The 20,400-nt window shown below is 42.9% G+C and overlaps 2 protein-coding genes across 2 annotated transcripts; one reads left to right on the top strand and one right to left on the bottom strand.

Annotated features, from left to right (window-relative positions):
- Nucleotides 1–643: 643 nt before the first annotated feature.
- Nucleotides 644–12,148, bottom strand: ALG2 (ALG2 alpha-1,3/1,6-mannosyltransferase). Its single transcript, XM_089669462.1, has 3 exons — nt 11,976–12,148; nt 6,222–6,567; nt 644–1,563 (listed from the first exon to the last, which is right to left on the bottom strand). The coding sequence occupies exons 2-3, from the start codon at nt 6,531–6,533 to the stop codon at nt 655–657; spliced, it is 1,221 nt and encodes a 406-aa protein (XP_089525588.1). The 5' UTR covers nt 6,534–6,567; nt 11,976–12,148; the 3' UTR covers nt 644–654.
- A 255-nt stretch (nt 12,149–12,403) lies between these two features.
- Nucleotides 12,404–19,715, top strand: SEC61B (SEC61 translocon subunit beta). The gene is made up of 4 exons (XM_089669461.1): nt 12,404–12,560; nt 16,058–16,155; nt 17,687–17,788; nt 19,372–19,715. The coding sequence occupies exons 1-4, from the start codon at nt 12,558–12,560 to the stop codon at nt 19,457–19,459; spliced, it is 291 nt and encodes a 96-aa protein (XP_089525587.1). The 5' UTR covers nt 12,404–12,557; the 3' UTR covers nt 19,460–19,715.
- Nucleotides 19,716–20,400: the final 685 nt, after the last annotated feature.

Genomic DNA, 20,400 nt, shown 5'->3' with positions numbered 1-20,400 from the left:
TCATATGATTCGTGCAGTAAATATTCATTATTATGTTTTTGTGTGAAAATCATGTTTTAATGGTTTTGTTCTTTGTTCTTAACGGTTTTGTTCATTTTGTGCACCTATGTATAAATATATACCTATGTTTTGAATTTTAAAAATCATATTTTATTTTTCCAATTAAGAAGGGTTCGGTGAATGCGCATATGAAACTGGTGGGGTTCAGTACCTCCAACAAGGTTAAGAACCACTGGGGTAGACACTCAGTATAGCTGACGCGTTTCAAAGGCTATGCCTTCTTCCTCAGAGCTCTGAGGAAGAAGGCATAGCCTTCGAAACGCATCAGCTATACTGAGTGTCTACCCCCATGATGGGATTCGCGCTGGCTTCTTATCTTTGAAGTCCCTTTGAGGACTACATGCCTGATTTTATTCGCGGTTTGTGAGTACCTATCTTTTATTAATAAATTATGTTACTGAGGTAATGCGCAAGGTTGGTGCGCTTCTTGTTTTTTGTTTCACTTTGCAGTATCAATCGGGCTTCCCCAGCCCTGTTTTGGAGCTGCACAACCTTGAAATATACTGGTGGTCGCTTGCTCTGGTGTTGGTTCCATCTATTTGCCACCAGTCTGGGCCCTAGAGCGCAGGAGAAATCGCAGCTGGTCTATAGAAATCATTTATATTCAGTTAGTTTACATATATAATGATAGATTTGATCAGTAAATGCTTGAGAGGAAAATTTTTCAAGAACTCTTGCATGTCCAGACTTTCCCATTGTTACTTTAAGAGATGGGTCTTTAACAAATTTTTCCATGGCATCAGCAAATGCTTCTGCAATAGGGGGGCACAGAAAACCCGTCACATTATTTACAATTGATTCAAGAGGACCACCTGAATTGACAGCTATTACTGGGCAGTACATGTACATAGCCTCGACTGGAACAATTCCAAAATGTTCATTACTGGGAGTGTATAATATGCATGTACAGTTATGTAAAAGATTCAGTTTTTGCTTGTCAGAAAATGATCTTAGAAAAGTAACATGGTTACCAATTTCAGATTTTTCTGCAAAGCTTTTCAGTTCTTGATAATGTTCAATGTTCTCCCTGACTCTCTCATCATAACCCCCAGCGATGATGAGTTGAATCTTTTCCCAGTCCATAGAATTCAGTTTAGCATGAAGAGCACATAAGGATTCAAGTGCAAGAATAAGATTTTTCTTCCGCTCATATCTATTGATTGAGAGAAATACAATTTCTCTGCCCACTGGAACAAGTTCACTGAGATCATCAAAAATGCTGCATTCAAAGTTGCTAATATTTAACGATGGATATAAGACATCTGGCTGTATATGAGATAATGAAGAAAAGGTTTCTTGGAAGATTTTAGCAGTGAAATGACTGTTGACTACAATGCAATCGGCCATGCCGGTGGTCTTCTCTTCTAACCAGTCAATGGGAGCTCTGTAGACTTTCTTAACTAGTGAAATCCTCTGAGTAAGGAGCTGATCAGGAAAATGGCAATAAAATAAAACAGGTTTTCTGTTTCTAGACAATTTGAAAACAGGAATGCATGCAGATACCTACAAAAGAGCAAGAACAAAAATTAGAAATGCATTTTGTTACACATGATGACTACCAACATATAAAAAGGTATAGAAAAGACTCACCCCCACCCTTTAAAATAATCACATTTTCTTACTTTGCAGCCTCAAATGAAGACAGACACAGTTTTTGTTTTATCCAGCTGTATTTACGAAGTGCAACTTATAACAACTAAGTGAAAGGTAGAACACCAACATGCCAGAAAAAAAATTCATAAACAGAATCAGGAGTTGGAAAAAGGATCACCCCGTGTCAGTATTCTGCTTAACCACCTTTTGCTTTAATTACAGCCTTTCGTCTGCTGGGATATGTTTCTACTAATTTTGCACATCTAGACTTTGCAATATTTGCCCACTCTTCTATGGAGAACTGCTCAAGTTCACTTAAAATTTGATGGTGACCGTTTTTGGAATGCAGTCAAGTCATACCACAGATTTTCCATGGGGTTTAGGTCTGAGCTCTAACTAGGCCATGCAAGGACAATCACCTTTTTCTCTTTCAACCACTGTGTGGTCATTTTTGCTGTGTACTTTAGGTCATTGTCGTGTTGGAAGATAAACCTTCTTCCCATTGACAACTTTCTAGCAGAAGGCAGCAGATTTTCTTCAAGAATTGGATGGTATTTTGCCCCATCCATTTTTCCTTCAATCCTGACAAGTGCTCCAGTCCCTCCTGCAGAGAAACACCCCCATAACAGGATATTACCACCTTAATGCTTTACTGTAGGAATGGGGTTATTTGGACAGTGAGCTGTATTGGATTTCTACCAGACATACTGTTGTGTTGAGGCCAAATAATTCAATTTTGGTCTCATCTGACCATGACACCTTTTTTCCATATGGCCTCAGAATCTTCAAGGTGCGTTTTGGCAAAGCTCAATCGTGACTGCATGTGGCCTTTCTTAAGGCTTGGCTTTTTTCTTGCAACCCTCCCATACAAGCCACATTTGTGGAGAATTTGTGATATTGCTGTCACATGCACACGATGACCACCCTTTGTCATACATTCCTGCAACTGCTTCAGAGATGCTGTAGGTCTCTTGGTAGCCTCTCTGACCAGTTTCCTCCAGGCTCTTTCATCCAGTTTGGAGCGATATCCTGATCCAGGGAGGGTCTGTGTTGTACTAAATACCTTCCACTTCTTTATAATAAACTTCACTGTGCTTCTAGGTATTGACAAAGCCTTTGACTTTTTTTTTTTGTATTCATCTCCTGACTTGTGCATGTCCACAACTTTATTCTAGAGATCATATGACAGTGTCTTGCCACCCATTGTTGAAAGCGCTTTTCATGCTGAGCTAATCAAAATGACCATAGCTGATCACAGTTGAAAGTGAAATGGCTTTGTGCGCCTTTGAGAAGGCGATTAGCTACACCTGATTGAGTTTACAAGTAATTTTTAGGAGGGAGGTGATTATTTTTTCCAACTGTAAATACAGCTGGATAAAACAAAAACTTGGCCTGTCTTAATTGCAGGCATTATTTTAAGGGGGGGGGGGTTGATTATTTCCTATCACCACTGTATAGCTGTGTTTCCAGGATCCTTCCAACACTGATCCTTCTGGTCTCAGCATCTTCAACAATAGAGTCACCGTCCTTTCCTCCTTCCCTGGAAGCCTTTGTATTATGTGAACTCATTCACAAAATACAAAGGCTTCTGTGAATGGGCAGCAAAAAAGGGGGGAGGTAGGCACAGTTGCTCTGTGTACTTCTCTCCTCTCTCACAGCCCTGAAGCAGAGCCATAAACCTGTCAGATATAAGTAATAGAGATAAGAACACAAAGCAGCATGCACCAACTTGCCCATAGTGTGTCTTCTCTTTTTACAAAGTGGCTGAATCCCTTGAAATCAGCTTTAAAAAACAAGTAGATAGTAAATATAGGAAACTATATACTAATATTAGCAGCATAAGGAATAAAAAAGTCAATGTTGGTTAAGTGAAGTTCTGCTTTAAGTAGGCTTTAATGTATTTTGAAACTGTTTTCAAGACCTGCTTCCCACATTGATTTCGAAATTTGTAAGTGTATGTTACAATAGCCCTTGGCAGTAAAAACTTTGTTTCATCCCTCTTCCATCAGTTTTCATTGTGCGGCCCTGCCCATTACTACACAGCCTCTGCAATGAAAACATCCCCACCAGGTCCTCCTAACGTGCATGTACAATGGTCTAGCACTACTATGATATGTATTATTTTGCATGTTCTTGTGCTATTAATACTGTGGAGGAAAGAGGAGGAGACCTGACAGTTTGAGGGAAGCATCTGTACTGGATGACAGGAGCTCAAAGCACCGTTTGCCGATCTTTGGTTAAAGAGAGGCAATATTTTCCGGGGAGTAGCTGTCCATCTGAATTGGTGGAGGGACAAGTCAATATGCACTGAATTTATGTTCTTTTATGCTGTTTACACAAAAAAAACACAGTGGTTTGTTGATGAACTTTATGCAAAGGAAGGACTGAATCACACGTTTTCGGGAATTTTTTAGAAACTACGGTTTTAAGATTGTTTTTTATTTTCTTCACATATTGCTATAGTATGGGATATTCATGCAGTTATTGTAGCACTGTATTGAGGGGTGGATAGTTCAGTTTTTTATTCTACTATATTTCAAGTACATGTCAGGGTTTAACTGCTGCCAGTCAATAAATGAACATTACAATCATAATATAGGCACTGGGAATAGTGAGTGCTGCTCTGTACTGAGTCCAGTATACTGGGAATGGTGTGTCAAGCTGGGTCCAGTATACTGGGAATGGTGTGTCAAGCTGGGTCCAGTATACTGGGAATGGTGTGTCAAGCTGGGTCCCGTATACCGGGAATGGTGTGTCAAGCTGGGTCCAGTATACCGGAAATGGTGTGTCAAGCTGGGTCCCGTATAATGGAAATGGTGTGTCAAGCTGGGTCCAGCATACCGGAAATGGTGTGTCAAGCTGGGTCCAGCATACCGGGAATGGTGTGTCAAGCTGGGTCCAGCATACCGGGAATGGTGTGTCAAGCTGGGTCCAGCATACCGGGAATGGTGTGTCAAGCTGGGTCCAGCATACCGGGAATGGTGTGTCAAGCTGGGTCCAGCATACCGGGAATGGTGTGTCAAGCTGGGTCCAGCATACCGGGAATGGTGTGTCAAGCTGGGTCCAGCATACCGGGAATGGTGTGTCAAGCTGGGTCCAGCATACCGGGAATGGTGTGTCAAGCTGGGTCCAGCATACCGGGAATGGTGTGTCAAGCTGGGTCCAGCATACCGGGAATGGTGTGTCAAGCTGGGTCCAGCATACCGGGAATGGTGTGTCAAGCTGGGTCCAGCATACCGGGAATGGTGTGTCAAGCTGGGTCCAGCATACCGGGAATGGTGTGTCAAGCTGGGTCCAGCATACCGGGAATGGTGTGTCAAGCTGGGTCCAGCATACCGGGAATGGTGTGTCAAGCTGGGTCCAGCATACCGGGAATGGTGTGTCAAGCTGGGTCCAGCATACCGGGAATGGTGTGTCAAGCTGGGTCCAGCATACCGGGAATGGTGTGTCAAGCTGGGTCCAGCATACCGGGAATGGTGTGTCAAGCTGGGTCCAGCATAATGGGAATGGTGTGTCAAGCTGGGTCCAGCATAATGGAAATGGTGTGTCAAGCTGGGTCCAGCATACCGGGAATGGTGTGTCAAGCTGGGTCCAGCATACCGGGAATGGTGTGTCAAGCTGGGTCCAGCACACCGGGAATGGTGTGTCAAGCTGGGTCCAGCACACCGGGAATGGTGTGTCAAGCTGGGTCCAGCACACCGGGAATGGTGTGTCAAGCTGGGTCCAGCACACCGGGAATGGTGTGTCAAGCTGGGTCCAGCACACCGGGAATGGTGTGTCAAGCTGGGTCCAGCACACCGGGAATGGTGTGTCAAGCTGGGTCCAGCACACCGGGAATGGTGTGTCAAGCTGGGTCCAGTACACCGGGAAAGGTGTGTCAAGCTGGGTCCAGTACACCGGGAATGGTGTGTCAAGTAGGGTCCAGTACACCGGGAATGGTGTCAAGCTGGGTCCAGTACACCGGGAATGGTGTGTCAAGCTGGGTCCAGTACACCGGGAATGGTGTGTCAAGCTGGGTCCAGTATACCGGGAATGGTGTGTCAAGCTGGGTCCAGTATACCGGGAATAAAGTGCAATGCCCTGTACAGTGTGTTGTAGATGGTGAGCGATGCAGTGATGATTGTCACGTTCACTGGGAATAGTGACTTGCTTTGTCCACTGTACTAGGAATGGTGTGTGTGCTTCCGAGTGCCAAGTCCAGGATGCTGGGAGTGGTGTGCGCTGCTGTGTCCAATGTGTTAAATATGGCCTGCACTGGGCTTGGAGTTTGATGCATGCTGTGCCCTGTTTAATGCACTGGGTATAGTGTGTATTGCTTTTATGCTATGCCCATTGTTCTGTCCAATGCAACTTCACTTCCTTCAATCACTTTAGAGTTAGTAAAGTCCAGTGTGGGCACAGCAATAGACTTTGGCTAAATATTAAACAACTTTAGGGAATAATGGGGGGGGGAAATAATAGGAGGGCACACAGCTAACGTAACGCAATGGTAGCTCTGAATCTGCAAATGTGAGATCCAAGTGTTCTATGTAAATTTAGAAAAAAAAAAAACATTTCCATTAACATACCTGGTCACAGAACACCACATCAAACTGCTCCCCGCTGAGAAATACTATATAAAAAGCTAGAAATATCATGCGAATATAAGCACAAAGAGCAAAACATTTCCCAAAAATACTTCGAGGAAGCCAGTCTCCACAACATCTAATAGAAATTCCAGAGTCCAGGGTCTCCGAAAAACAGTGGTTAGGGTCATAGTGAGCTGTCCACACTTGTACTTTACAGCCACAAGATTTCAAGGCCAGAGCTGCATCTACAACCAATCTCTCAGCACCACCAATTCCTAGGTCTGGATGAATGAAAAGCACGGTCGGTCCCATGACTATTGGCAACAGCACGCAGGCAGGAAAATAGCTATGAGAAACAAAATATTACATTAATTTACATTGGTATTTTCTTTTAAAAAGCTTGTAGTAAAATCATAAGTATACAGTGATTTTAAAGAGAACCAAGAAATCTGGCCAAAACAAGAAAGGCGACAGAACTGAAGATCACTCAAAATAGGCAAATAATAAAATGCATATCTACAGGAGGTTGCTGTCAAATTCTAAAGATATTACTAAGCATTTGATTGATGGATGGCTTCACTTTTAATATAAATATCTAACCTCAGCATCTTATTTTATAATATTCTCCATTATAAGTTCTGCCTATGAGTAGACCCCTCAAGATATTTCCAATTGACTTTTTTAGCCAGAACTTTCTCTTTTGTAACTTTCTGTTTAACCACTTCCAGACCGGACACTTTTACCCCCTTCCTGTCCAGGGCAATTTTCAGCTTTCAGCGCTATCACACTTTGAATGACAATTGCGCGGTCATGCAACACTGTAGCCAAATGATTTTTTTACCATTTTTTTGAGACAGATAAAGCTTTATTTTGGTGGTATTTATTCACAGCTGGGATTTTAATTTTTTTTGCTCTGTAAATGAAAAAGTCCAAAAATTTTGAAAAAGTGTTTTTTTTATAAAATTTTGCAAATAAATAATATTTCATCATAAATCTTGGCCAAAATTTATTCCGTTATTTTTTTAGTAAAAAAAAATCCAAATTAGTTTATAACCAAAAATTATAATTTTTAAACTTTTTTTTACATTTTTATTTTTTTATATTATTATTTTTTTTACATACTGTCACCCTAGCAGTACAGTGTCACCATGGTGACACTGTACTACTTGTGGGGGGTGATGAAGATTTTTTTTTTTTTTTACACATTGCTTTTACACCCATATAGGATGTAAAAGCAATCATTTCTCTTTCTCTCTGTCTGCATTCTTGCACTCATTGAGAAGAAGTACTGAGTGAGCTGTGATTGGTCACAGCTTGTCACATGGTACAAGGCTGTTGTGAATAGCCTTGTACCATGTGACCTCTGTGATCATTCACAGATTTCACACGTAGTAAGCAATGATGTCACAAGTGACATCTTGCTTACTACTTTGTATGTGATCACTGATTGGCCAATCAGTGATCACATGATCGGGAACTCGTACAGAGGTCCCGTCCGACGATCGGCGTTTCACTGTGTCCGGAGGACACAGCGGGCACTGGATCGCGGTGCTGCGCGCTCCCAGGGAGCGCGCACAAGCAGGGTGCGGGGAGGCCGTTTATAAACGGCCACCCGACCCTGCAGTGCCACCGTCCGGCCGTTTATATGCAACAGCCGGTCGGGAAGTGGTTAAGTTTTACTTTGTTATTTTGGTCTGACTTTCCCTGACTTTTGGCTAATTTTCACCATCTGCCACCCCCTTGCCTGGTGACATTGCCCTTACTGGATACCAAGACAGGCTCATCAGTCAGTGAAATGGCAGCTGGCAGAGTTTAGCCAAGTCTGACCTGCCTATCAAGTTGTTATTCCAAACCTAGGGGGGCACAGAGTGGATAATAGTTAGAACCTCTGTCCATTTTTATTGCCATCTATGCGAACATATATTAATATTTTTAGCTACACTACCAAATTGAAGCCAAACTCCAGGTCATACTTTTTAACCAATTACAGCAGTTTTTTTCCTTTTGGGATAAAGATTTTACATGAATAAATAAAAGCTGATCATTGTAAACACCCCTGCTAGTGGTAAATGGTTTGTCTCATACATTCTGCTGCAGAGCTTACACTTCTGAAAAACAGCTGACTGTCTCGAGTGGATCACTAGACAAAAAGAAAAGAAAAAAAAAAGCCACAAAAAAGGAAACTAATACAGACATCACATCTAAGAATTGATGCTACAATACAATAAATGTTTTCTTTTGGGTGTAATATTGCTTTAAAGTGTTACTAAACCCAGGACAGCATTCACTGTGTCTTGGGCTCCCACAGTACACAGAACATGGAAGTGCAATTATTTTAATAAATATAAACTGCTAAATATCATTTCTCATCAGCAGTTATAGCAGTCTTGTGACTTCTATCAGTGCCCAGCTGAGCACTGGTTAAAGCTTGTAGGAGTTTTCTTTCTGCTCTAGGAGGATGCAAAACCCCTGACCTTTGTCTGGACAGTGCTGATTGGCCCTGTGCTGATCACATGCATCCTCCCAAGAGAAAAAAAAAACTCTCTCTAGCAATACGCAATACACACTACACTGTGCATGTGGCTACGGGTACAGTCTGTCTTAGGTGGACATCTGAACAAGAGGAGAGGGCAGAGAGACAGGATCAAACATCCTTTTTACACCATGTGAAAGATTAACCGGGGCAGCACAGTGGCTTAGTAGTTAGCACGTCTGCCTTGCAGTAAATGGGTCATGGGTTCGATTGCCGACCATGGCGCCTCCTGCATGGAGTTTGCATGTTCTCCCTGTGCTTGCGTGGGTTTCCTCCGGGTGCTACGGTTTCCTCCCACACTCCAAAGACATGCTGGTAGGTTAATTGGATCCTGTCTAAATTGGCCCTAATATGTGTATTTATGAATGTGAGTTAGGGGCCTTAGATTGTACGCCCCTTGAGGGTTAGGGGCCTTAGATTGTACGCCCCTTGAGGGTTAGGGGCCTTAGATTGTACGCCCCTTGAGGGTTAGGGGCCTTAGATTGTACGCCCCTTGAGGGTTAGGGGCCTTAGATTGTACGCCCCTTGAGGGTTAGGGACCTTAGATTGTACGCCCCTTGAGGGTTAGGGGCCTTAGATTGTACGCCCCTTGAGGGTTAGGGGCCTTAGATTGTACGCCCCTTGAGGGTTAGGGGCCTTAGATTGTACGCCCCTTGAGGGTTAGGGGCCTTAGATTGTACGCCCCTTGAGGGTTAGGGACCTTGGATTGTACGCCCCTTGAGGGTCAGGGGCCTTGGATTGTACGCCCCTTGAGGGTTAGGGGCCTTGGATTGTACGCCCCTTGAGGGTTAGGGACCTTGGATTGTACGCCCCTTGAGGGTTAGGGGTCTTGGATTGTACGCCCCTTGAGGGTTAGGGACCTTGGATTGTACGCCCCTTGAGGGTTAGGGACCTTGGATTGTACGCCCCTTGAGGGTTAGGGGCCTTGGATTGTACGCCCCTTGAGGGTTAGGGACCTTGGATTGTACGCCCCTTGAGGGTTAGGGACTGATGTGAATGTACAATATATACATGTAAATGGACAGCGCTATATAAGTACCTGAAATAAATAAAAAATAAATTAACCCTTTCCACAGTGAGTATAACAAGCATGCTTTCCTGCATCTACAGACTGATTTTACTGTTGTGGGTTTAGTAACACTTTAAGGCTTCATGTACACAAGCAGCCCCTTTTTGTGGGTTTAGGAGCTTTTGGTGTTTTTTTGCCAACGCTCCTAAACTCAACTCCAGAACAGTCTATGTGTCCATGGAACATAGGCTTTTAGCAGAGTTTAGGAGCTGCCGTGTTTAGGTGAGGTCAAACTTCCCTCTCCTGAATGTAGAAGACCACAGGAAAACGCAAAAGGCAACAAAAACATGGTAGCGAGGTAGCCGTGATTTGCTTCTTCCCACAGCCGGTGGTCAGAGTAGGCTCTTGTACATGGAGCCTAAGGCTCCATTTAACCACATGCCGCCCAGCCACTGTAGAAATACGGCGGCAGGATGGCACGGCTGGGCAAAACCACGTTTTAAAATGTGTGTTTGCAAAACAGGTAGGGGGCGCGTGCGAGGCGCGCCTCCGCCCTACCTGTCCCGCCGATCACAGCTGTGGATGTCAGTCGCTGGGACACAGCCGGTCGTTATCGGCTGTGTCCTGCTGATTAGCGGCAATCACTGACAGAGAGCAGGACTGCAGTAGCTGTGCTTTCTGTCAGCTCTTGACATGCTGAGCTGGAGAGAAGAGTTTATCTCTTCCGATCAGCCTGTCCCCCCCAGTACACCCCCCCCCCCCCGCCCTCTAGTAAAACACTCTCCTCACACAGTTAACCCTTTCAGTAAATAAAGTTAACCCCTTCCTCTCCAGTGCCATTAGTACAGTGTCAGTGGGTTTTTTTTTGCACGGATCACTGTATTGGTGTCACTGGGGATGTCAGTGACCCCAAGTCAGTTCCCCCCCAGTGTCAGAATGTCCGCCGCAGTCCCGCCATAAGTCGCTGATTGCCGCCATTATTAGTAAAAAAAAATATAAAAATCCCAGTATCTCTCCTGCCATTTGTAAACGCTATAACTTTCACATAAACCAATTAATTTACATGTATTGGGTTTTTTTTTAGCAAAGACATGTCGCAGAATGCATTTTGGCTTAAATTTATGATGAAATTTGATTTTTAAATTTTTTTTACTGGACATGTTTTATAGCAAAAAGTCCAAAATATTGTTTTTTTTTTCTCAAAATTGTCAGCCTTTTTTTTTTTTAATAGCGCAAAAAATAAAAACCGCACAGGTGATCAAATACCACCGAAAGAAAGCTCAATTTGTGGGAAAAAAAAGGATGTAAATTTCATTTATGTGCCGTATTGCATGACCGCGCAATTGTCCGTTAAACTAGCGCAGCGCTGTATAGCAAAAAATGGCGTAAATTGCAGTATCTATACCATAGTTTGTAGACGCTATAACTTCCACACAAAGCAATCAATATACACTTATTGGGATTTTTTTTACCACAAACATGTAGCAGAATACATTTTGGCCTAAATTTATAACCAACTTTGAGTTTACTATATATTTTTTATAGCTGAAAGTAAAAAATATCATTTTTTTTTCAAAATTTTTGGTCTTTTTTTGTTTATAGCGTGAAAAATAAAAAGCGCACAGGTGATCAAATACCACCGAAAGAAAGCTCTATTTGTGTGAAAAAAAGGACGTAAATTTCGTTTGTGTGCAGCATTGCATGACCGCGCAATTATCAGTTGAATTAGTGCAGCGCTGAGTAGCAAAAAGAGGCGTGGTCATTAAGGGGGGTAAATCCTCAGGAGGGCAAGTGGTTAAATGTGTAGTTGGGGGAGTGCTAAGAATACATGGTTGAGCCGTGTTTTTGCCATTCACCTGCTGCCCCCACAAGAGGTGTAAGCCCATCAAATGTGACACATTCAGGCAAATAGGGAAATGCCTCAAGCGTCCCACAACTGAGTGCATTGCATATGGTGGCTGCGCATTTGTCAACAAAAATGGTCGGTGAGGCGGCTTCACATCACTTCCTCAACACCTATCAATGGCCTCTGAAGCACGATCCAAACACAGATCGTCCTTCAGTGGAAAGGTGTCTACAGGATGCACAGCTAAATCTACCCCAACTGAAGCGGTTCTCGTAGCACAGGCAACACATCGTTTACCGATCCTCCATCACTTTACTCTGGAAATGGCAGGAAGAGAATGAATGCAACACTCCGCTCATTACTCACAGTGAATGGCCCGGTATAGTGTGCTTGTGGCCCAATCACAGAAGACTATGCACTCCAATAACACCGAATCACAGTCATTCATAACAAACTGCAAGGCTTCCAGGAAGAGTGCCTGAGGACCACTTCCCATATCCCCGGCTCTACCACTCACTTCCGGCTTATACCACACCCACGAAGGCCCTCCCCCTACTGACTGACACCTAAACACTTCTTCTGCCAGACAGCCGACGTGTCCCTCACACCCACCTGGCAACTCTACACAAAACAGGCAATAATGAGCGTAAAACACGGCGCCATCATTGATGAGACATTTCCCATAGAATATAATGAGCCGTTATCGTCGACAAAATGGCTGCCTCTCCAAACAGCAGGCCAATAGAACGGAAGACGACGTGGACTAAAGAGGGCGTAGAACAGAAAGGCTGCCCTGCCCGTCTGAGGGAGAATCGAGCAGTGTGATTGGTTAGTGAAGCAGCTTCCTGTTACGCAAGACCTCCTTTCAGCATTGGAGTGACGCTGCCTTCCCATTTGTGCGGAGCGGATTAGCCGGGTGTGTAGTAGGCTTCATCACCTCTCAGCAACATGGTAAGACGGAGAGTGCTACATGCAATGGTCTTCTATCGGTGTGATATCTGGGGGGGGGGGCTCACGGTCTCTGGAGGGGGGTTTCCCTGAATGGATGTGACAGTCATCAGTGTAGGTAACCTAAAAAAAACCTGCAGTGTTGGCAGTTTCGGAGCTTTCTATAGTCCTGTAATTACAGCGATCTGCCTACAATTGGGTCGGTTCAGAGCTCATGTATCACTGCGAAACACGTGCCGTTATTGTGATTGGAAACATTGTGCTGATCTTATTACACATGTTCATGGAGAGACGTTCCTGCGGAATGATCTGTGACGTATGCTGCGTATGGATGCGTACATAATTGTTTTGGTTTTTTTTCCTGGTCATTTATTTTTCTCCTTTTGTTTAGACTTGATTTCCACACGTACAAATGCATGTACATGGTTGTTATGTGTGTAAATGTATGTTCTGTGATGGAAACTTTCCGATTGTGTGTTATGGATCTGAAAGCAGCTCGTGTTTACCTGTGTGAATGGCTCCATTGAAAACCATGCAGATCTATAATTAACCATTTGCTGACTGCTGTAGTGGAAAAATGGCAACAACACAGTTGTTTTGTTCTGGGAGGACATCTATAGATCTCTTTCAAAACCCTGCCCCCCTGTGTGCTCCCGGGGTGCACGTCGGTCGCGCTCTGTGATCACAGAAAGAATATTTGGACAAACTACAGTCCAGGGGCCAGATGTGGCCCTTTTGTTAGCCTTTATCTGGCCCTTGGGGCACTAGTCCTCTAATGACACCAACAGTGGGGTATAATTCCTGACACTGTTGTTGGCATTCTATGGATCCTGTATAAAAATAACAACATCAGTTGCAGGAATTATACCCCACTATTGGTGTCATTGGAGGAACAGTGCCCCATCGTTAATGTCAGTGGCAGGAATTATACCCCACTATTGGTGTCATTGGAGGAACAGTGCCCCATCGTTAATGTCAGTGGCAGGAATTATACCCCACTATTGCTGTCATTGGAGGAACAGTGCCCCATCGTTAGTGTAAGCTCCAACAAGCAGGGCCCTCTGATCCCTCTTGTATCATATTGTAATGTAAATTTAACGTCTGCCTTCATTTTGTAAAGCGCTGCGCAAACTGTTGTTGTTAGTATTATACAGGATCCATATAATGCCAACAGTTTGCGCAGCGCTTTACAAAATGAAGGCAGACGTTAAATTTACATTACAATATGATACAAGAGGGATCAGAGGGTCCTGCTTGATGGGGCACTGTTCCTCCAATGACACCAACAGTGGGGTATAATTACTGACACTAACGATGGGGCACTGTTCCTCCAATGACCCCAATAGTGGGGTATAATTCCTGCCACTGACACTAACGATGGGGCACTGTTACGCCAATGACACCAACAGTGGGGTATAATTCCTGACACTTAACGATGGGGCACTGTTCCTCCAATGACAGCAATAGTGGGGTATAATTCCTGCCACTGACATTAACGATGGGGCACTGTTACGCCAATGACACCAACAGTGGGGTATAATTCCTGACACTAACGATGGGGCCCTTTTCCTCCAATGACCCCAATAGTGGGGTATAATTCCTGCCACTGACACTAACGATGGGGCACTGTTCCTCCAATGACACCAACAGTGGGGTATAATTCCTGCCACTGACATTAACGATGGGGCACTGTTCCTCCAATGACCCCAATAGTGGGGTATAATTCCTGCCCCTGACACTAACGATGGGGCACTGTTCCTCCAATGACCCCAATAGTGGGGTATAATTCCTGACACTAACGATGGGGCCCTGTTCCTCCAATGACCCCAATAGTGGGGTATAATTCCTGCCACTGACACTAACGATGGGGCCCTGTTCCTCCAATGACCCCAATAGTGGGGTATAATTCCTGCCACTGACACTAACGATGGGGCACTGTTCCTCCAATGACACCAACAGTGGGGTATAATTCCTGCCACTGACATTAACGATGGGGCACTGTTCCTCCAATGACCCCAATAGTGGGGTATAATTCCTGCCACTGACACTAACGATGGGGCCCTGTTCCTCCAATGACCCCAATAGTGGGGTATAATTCCTGCCACTGACACTAACGATGGGGCACTGTTCTTCCCACTTGTTGTTGTTATTATTATACAGGATTTATATCGCGCCAACAGTGTTTACAAAATGAAGGTTGACATTACAGTTACAATACAATTTGGTACAAGAGGAAACTGATACGAATGATGGGGCACTACTCTTCCTCCTACTAATCACCGAGCCTGTGGCAATGTGACTACCCCCCCAGAGTCTGCAGGACCATAGACTGGCCCTTTGGAAGGTTTAGAGACCCCCGCTTTAAACTATGTGTGGGAGAATGCTGCTTCAGAAACCTTTAGAAGTGCCAACAAACCTGCCAGGTGTATTACTACTATAATTGTATTGCTGGTCATTTTTAAAGCAGAACTAAACCCTCCTCTCCTCTGCAGTCAAGGTAGCTGGCATCTTAGCCTTTGTTTCAGCTGCAGTTGCCATGGAGCTGCCCATGTGATCAGTGATGACACCAGCCATTTATCTGATGGCTTGACAGGTTGGTTCAGAGCGGAAGCAGCTGTGACCGTTCTCATTCACAGCATACGTTGAGCTTGTGGGACCGTTCTGGGAAACTGTTAAATCGATGGGTTTAGTTCTATTTAAAATTTTTAGTTACTGGAAAAGCATATCATTTTGTTAAACTAAGTTGTATGAATGAAGCTCGGGAATGGATGTGGATAGCTCGGTGCCTGCTGACCATGCACATGAAAATGTGATTGTACAATCTCTTTCAGATGAACCGGTTATGTAGTGCTAGGTGTTGCCTGCTTGGAGCCAAATTCACTGTTTAGGTACGCACCCACATGAACTAGTTCTGGTAAATCTAGAGCATCTCACATGTGTTACAGTCTGACCATATGGTCTCCATACAATCGACTTTAAATAACCAAAGCTATGTAATATGAGCATCCATCTGAACCAGCAGCCAATCTGCTACCAGTCACAGGGCCTCCCACTGCATATTTGGTAGATCTAAAGGAGGTTGTACAGTCCGATTCTAACTTGCATGCTGAGGTTTCAATGTGTTGTAGCCAGGTTGAGGTTGAACCCATTTTTTTCATGTTTATCTGTAAAATGACCCCCATAAGAAGTGTGTTCTTTAAAAATAAAAATCCCTCGTGGAAATAATGGTTTGTAATTACCCAACTGACCTTGCCCTATGGAGGTAAAGTTGCTCTGTGAGCACAAACTCGCCACCCGAACATTTCTGTGTTGGTGGCACAAGGATGGTTGTAGTGCACGTCGTCATTTACCTGTAGCCTAATCTAGGAACCCTTTCATCCTTCAGTTCTAGCCTAGCAATATTGTGGGCCTTGTCCAATAAGCCTATGTGAAGCTAGATCTATGATTCTTCAATAGTGGCTTTTATAAATAATTCCAACTGTACACCTTTTATATTTCAGCCTGGCCCTGCTGCAAGTTCCACCAATGTTGGTGCCTCTGGTCGTTCACCAAGTAAAGCAGTTTCTCCAAGAGCAGCAGGATCTACTGTGAGACAAAGGTAGGACAAACAAACTTTCTGGGCTGGACACTAGTTGGTTTATTCAGTAAAGCTGAAGAGTGCAAAATCAGTCTCACCTCATCATATTTACCAATCAGATTCTAACCTCAGCTTGTTCAATTAACCTCCCTGGCGGTATTCCCGAGTGTAGCTCGGGGTAAAATTTCAGTACCAAGAGAGGTAACCGCGAGCTACACTCGGGCTTATCATGCGGCGTTGCTCAGGGAGTCCCTGCAGCACTTACCTTGTCCTTCGCTCCCGCGATGTGTCCCCTGCAGCGTCCCCGGCCATCTCCTCTGGCCGATACCGGCTTCCATGTTCCGGTCCCTGTGACGTCGGGACGTACGGGGGCCGGAAACGGCAGCAAATTTGAAATTTTTTAAATGTCATTTTTTAAAAAATGATTATTATATAGTAAAACATTGCTGTTTCAATGCATTTCACATACATTTTGTCCCTACTGCTTTGTCCTGCGCCCTGCCTGCATTTTGTCTGTTCTTTCTGCCTGGAAACTTAGAAAAGTCCATGGCGTCCAAAAAGCGTCCCTTTAGGTCAAAAGCGGTTTTAGACCGGCTAGAGAACAGCGATAGTAAATCAGAACCACTTGCAGAATTGAGTGATAATGATTTGTGGGGGAAATTCGTCATCAGACACTGAAAACGATTTTGCGACTTTGCTCAGCGATGTGCGAATTTGCCTCTGTATTTCAAATTTCAGTGTTTTTGGTTTGATTATATTATTGAATTAAATATATTATTATTATATTATTTTTTATGATTTATTAAATTATAAATTATGATTTTGTGTTTCAAGTTTTATCATATCTGGAATGTTTACTAGACTCTTGTTCGGACAGATTTCAGTAAGTTATTCCTAAAAATTACAGCCTACAATAAAAAAAACTACATATTTCCATGCAAAAAAAATGGTACCGCTTTCAGCACAAAAAATCAGAAATAATCAGACCGCCAAGGAGGTTAAGCTTTGACAATACAACCTGGAAGCTGATTGGTTTCTCTGAAGAAGTGAGCCTATTTTTGCACTCTCCAGCTTTAGTAAATAAACCCCTGAATTATACTCTAAAGTCAGAATGACTTTCTGTGGAGTTCGCACGTAATGCATTTGGAACAGAACTTCTGGTTGGTTGAGCTAGATCCATCTAATCAACCAGCTTTTGAATGCAGAGACTTGCTACATCTTGAGGTATTGGCATTTGACACCTAAACTACAGACATGTCTTAAAACGGACCTTACATAAAATCAAAGGTCTGTTTTACTCGTCTCCCCTTCCCCTTCCCCTTACTCCCTCCACCCTCAAAAAAATCATTTGAACATTAGATTGTCCAAAAATTAGGAAAAAAATATTCACTTTGGCCTGGCTTCTCAGGTCTCCAGGAGGGGTAAGTGATGCTGCTGTGCCTCCCATAGAAATGGGCATTCAGAATCTGAAAGCAATTGCACTCCTTCCCTGTGAATGTTACTATTTGTTTCTAAGTACATTCTTTATGATCTCTCCACCTCCAACCAAAAGAAAAACTACAAACAGTGGTGCAAGAAGTGCTGGACGGACCACATCTGCTGGCACAGGAGGCATGTGGCGATTCTATACAGAGGACTCTCCAGGTCTTAAAGTGTAGGTTTTATTGTCTTTTTTTTTTTTTTTCCCCCTCTATATTGTTTAGTTCAGATATTATCAATGTATTCCTACACCTGCAAATTGTGTGTACATTTTTTTTTTTATCCATTCAGTCAGACTGCTAATTATTCAATATAAAGGAGTGATCTAAAGGATTTCTAGGGTTTGTCAGTGTAGGCATTGTTCAATGCAAGTGAATAACCATTTAAATAAAACCATTTCCTAAATAAATATACAAATTCAACTCCCCCACAGCACAATCAACATCTTCACCCCTAAAAATGTGTAAAATAATATAATACAGAAAATGCTACTAAAGAGTTGAAAACTCTTCAATAACACACTACAAGTGAAGTCCAATCCCTAATAAGTCCACAAAATATAAACCATAGTCTTCCTGTGTAATCATGGTGAAAAATTGTGTCCAAAGGAAATCTAAATCCTTCCAACGATTTCCACGATAAATGACCCCTCAAAAAAAGAAACATCACATAGTGCATTATCTTTTATATTCTACATATAAACATGTGATACAAGTGAGTATCCCATCAAAACTTTGCAGTGAAAAAGAACTGTGAATCAAACGGTGAAACAACACTGTGTGTGTGTGAATCACTCTTCAGTGCCCAAACACAAGCCAACACAGGGTACACTTCTAATTATAGTAAGGAGTGGGTACCCTTACCAACAATCCCAAATAATCACGCCTATAATATAATCCAATAACTGGTGAGAAATGGCCCTCCAGTAGATCTTCACACGGCATATACAGTTTCCACGGCACTACCTGGATTCATCAGCCATAGTACTCCATGTGTCCCCATACACCTTGCTCCATTCAGATGTACATATATGAGAGACAATAGTAATGTAATACCGCCAAGATAAATGCAATAATAAACTTTAATCAAACTGCTCACATTATTCCAGCCTTTAAAACCGTTTTCTATACAATAAAAGTAACCTTTCCGCCATCCAGGAAACGTCCAGGCTCTCGCCGGTGATCCTTTCCCTTTTCCAAAATGGCCACCGGTCTACTTCCGGTTCCCATGTGCGTCTTGATGTCACTTCCCTTGACGCGTTTCGTCATCGACTTAATCATAAGGGATACGATCGTTAGACAAGGAAGTTCTTTTTATACCCCTCCTCTGTATGGCGCCGATACACGTGCCGCCATATTTGAGAGGGGAACGTTGCCCTTACTATCGGCTATAAAAAAAATTTCCATAAAGATGAGTATGCGTACATAACTTTTTATGAATTATTTTCCCATTTGTTTAGACTTAATTTACGCGCGTTCAACAGTGTTTACATGTATTTATATGCATAAGTGTGTAAATCGCATGTTCTTGGTTTCTGTTACGTATGTGAAAGCAGCTCTTATTTATGCAGTTGTGTGACTGGCTCCATTGAAAACAATGCAGCTGTGTTCATATATTTTTAATGGCCGCATGAATGAAGTCTCAGCCACTGTGCTGCCTGTGCATCATGTCGCTGTAGTTTACATCTATCACATTGTATGTATGTTCATGGTTATTGCTTAATACCATTTTTTTTTTTTTTTTTTCCCCCCCCTATAGAGGGCCTGTTCCAGTACTGGTGATGAGTCTACTTTTTATTGCTTCTGTGTTCATGCTTCACATCTGGGGTAAATACACACGTTCTTAAACTCGCTCAAGGGTACTTTGGACCAAATAAGTTTTGGACTTCTTCTTCAGAGAACTACCATCTTGCATCTAAGTGTAGACATAACTTGTGGTTTTGTCAAACTTTTAAAATATGATTTTTTTGTAAATAAAACAAAAAAAGATCAAAAAAGTGTAAAATGTGTCTGCTATCATTTAATATTCTGGATGATGTAAATTCACACAAACCTATTGCATTAATTGTATATTACTTGCTAATAAACAAATTAAAAAAATCATATTCTCTTTTAAAGATTTACTTAATGGGGCCACATGAGGATATTGAACAACAGCAGTTTTGTGTGGGTGTGTATACTTTTGCAATTAGGTTTAGATGCACTTTAAGACAAATGTGATTACAAATTCACCATGTCAAAAATATAGTGGAAGAAAAGTTTGTTTTGAAAGACAAAACTAAGGTATAACTAAAGACAAAAATTATTTTTAGTTTTGGACAGAGCAGAGATGGATTAAAACACCTATTGGGTTTTTTATTGCCCCCATTAGGGAGATTCATCCTGTCTACTTGTCCTGTTTACTGTATCATTGAAAGTTAATTTAAAAGAAATCTCACATTTTTGGTTGTCCCCAGAAAAGTAATGATGTGGAAATCTTCCAATGGGGACATTGGTGCTGGTGTCCAATAGCTTCCCTTATTTTTCAAGGATTTCCTCTCGCTTCCTGTTTGGCTGTAGGACAGGAAGTGCAAGTAAATCTCCCCCAATGGGACACAGATCGCAAAAAAACTCTGGCAGAGGTTATAACCCTAACCACTTGCCAACCAGCCTCAGTACATATACTGACCATGATGAAATCACGTGTTAGTCATGACGCAAACTGTAGGCACGTGGTGACGCAATATCCGGCGTGGACGCCATCTTGGTACTCCAAAACTAACCCATGCAAATTACATCCATAGCATGA

This window comes from Staurois parvus, unplaced genomic scaffold (genome assembly GCF_062004578.1).
Source record: "Staurois parvus isolate SC_StPar_1 unplaced genomic scaffold, SC_StPar_1.0 ptg000077l, whole genome shotgun sequence".
NCBI lineage: Eukaryota > Metazoa > Chordata > Amphibia > Anura > Ranidae > Staurois > Staurois parvus.
The sequence above is the reverse complement of the archived record's forward strand: the minus strand, read 5'-3'. Positions and strand labels throughout refer to the sequence as shown.

Excerpts from the sequence above, each read along its gene's own strand:
- ALG2 (XM_089669462.1), bottom strand. The coding sequence starts at position 6,533 with ATGGGACCGACCGTGCTTTTCATTCATCCAGACCTAGGAATTGGTGGT. Across the intron at positions 1,564-6,221 it reads ATGTGGTGTTCTGTGACCAG|GTATCTGCATGCATTCCTGT; the intron begins GTATGTTAATGG and ends GCTCTTTTGTAG.
- SEC61B (XM_089669461.1), top strand. Across the intron at positions 16,156-17,686 it reads GGATCTACTGTGAGACAAAG|AAAAACTACAAACAGTGGTG; the intron begins GTAGGACAAACA and ends TCCAACCAAAAG. Across the intron at positions 17,789-19,371 it reads GACTCTCCAGGTCTTAAAGT|AGGGCCTGTTCCAGTACTGG; the intron begins GTAGGTTTTATT and ends CCCCCCCTATAG.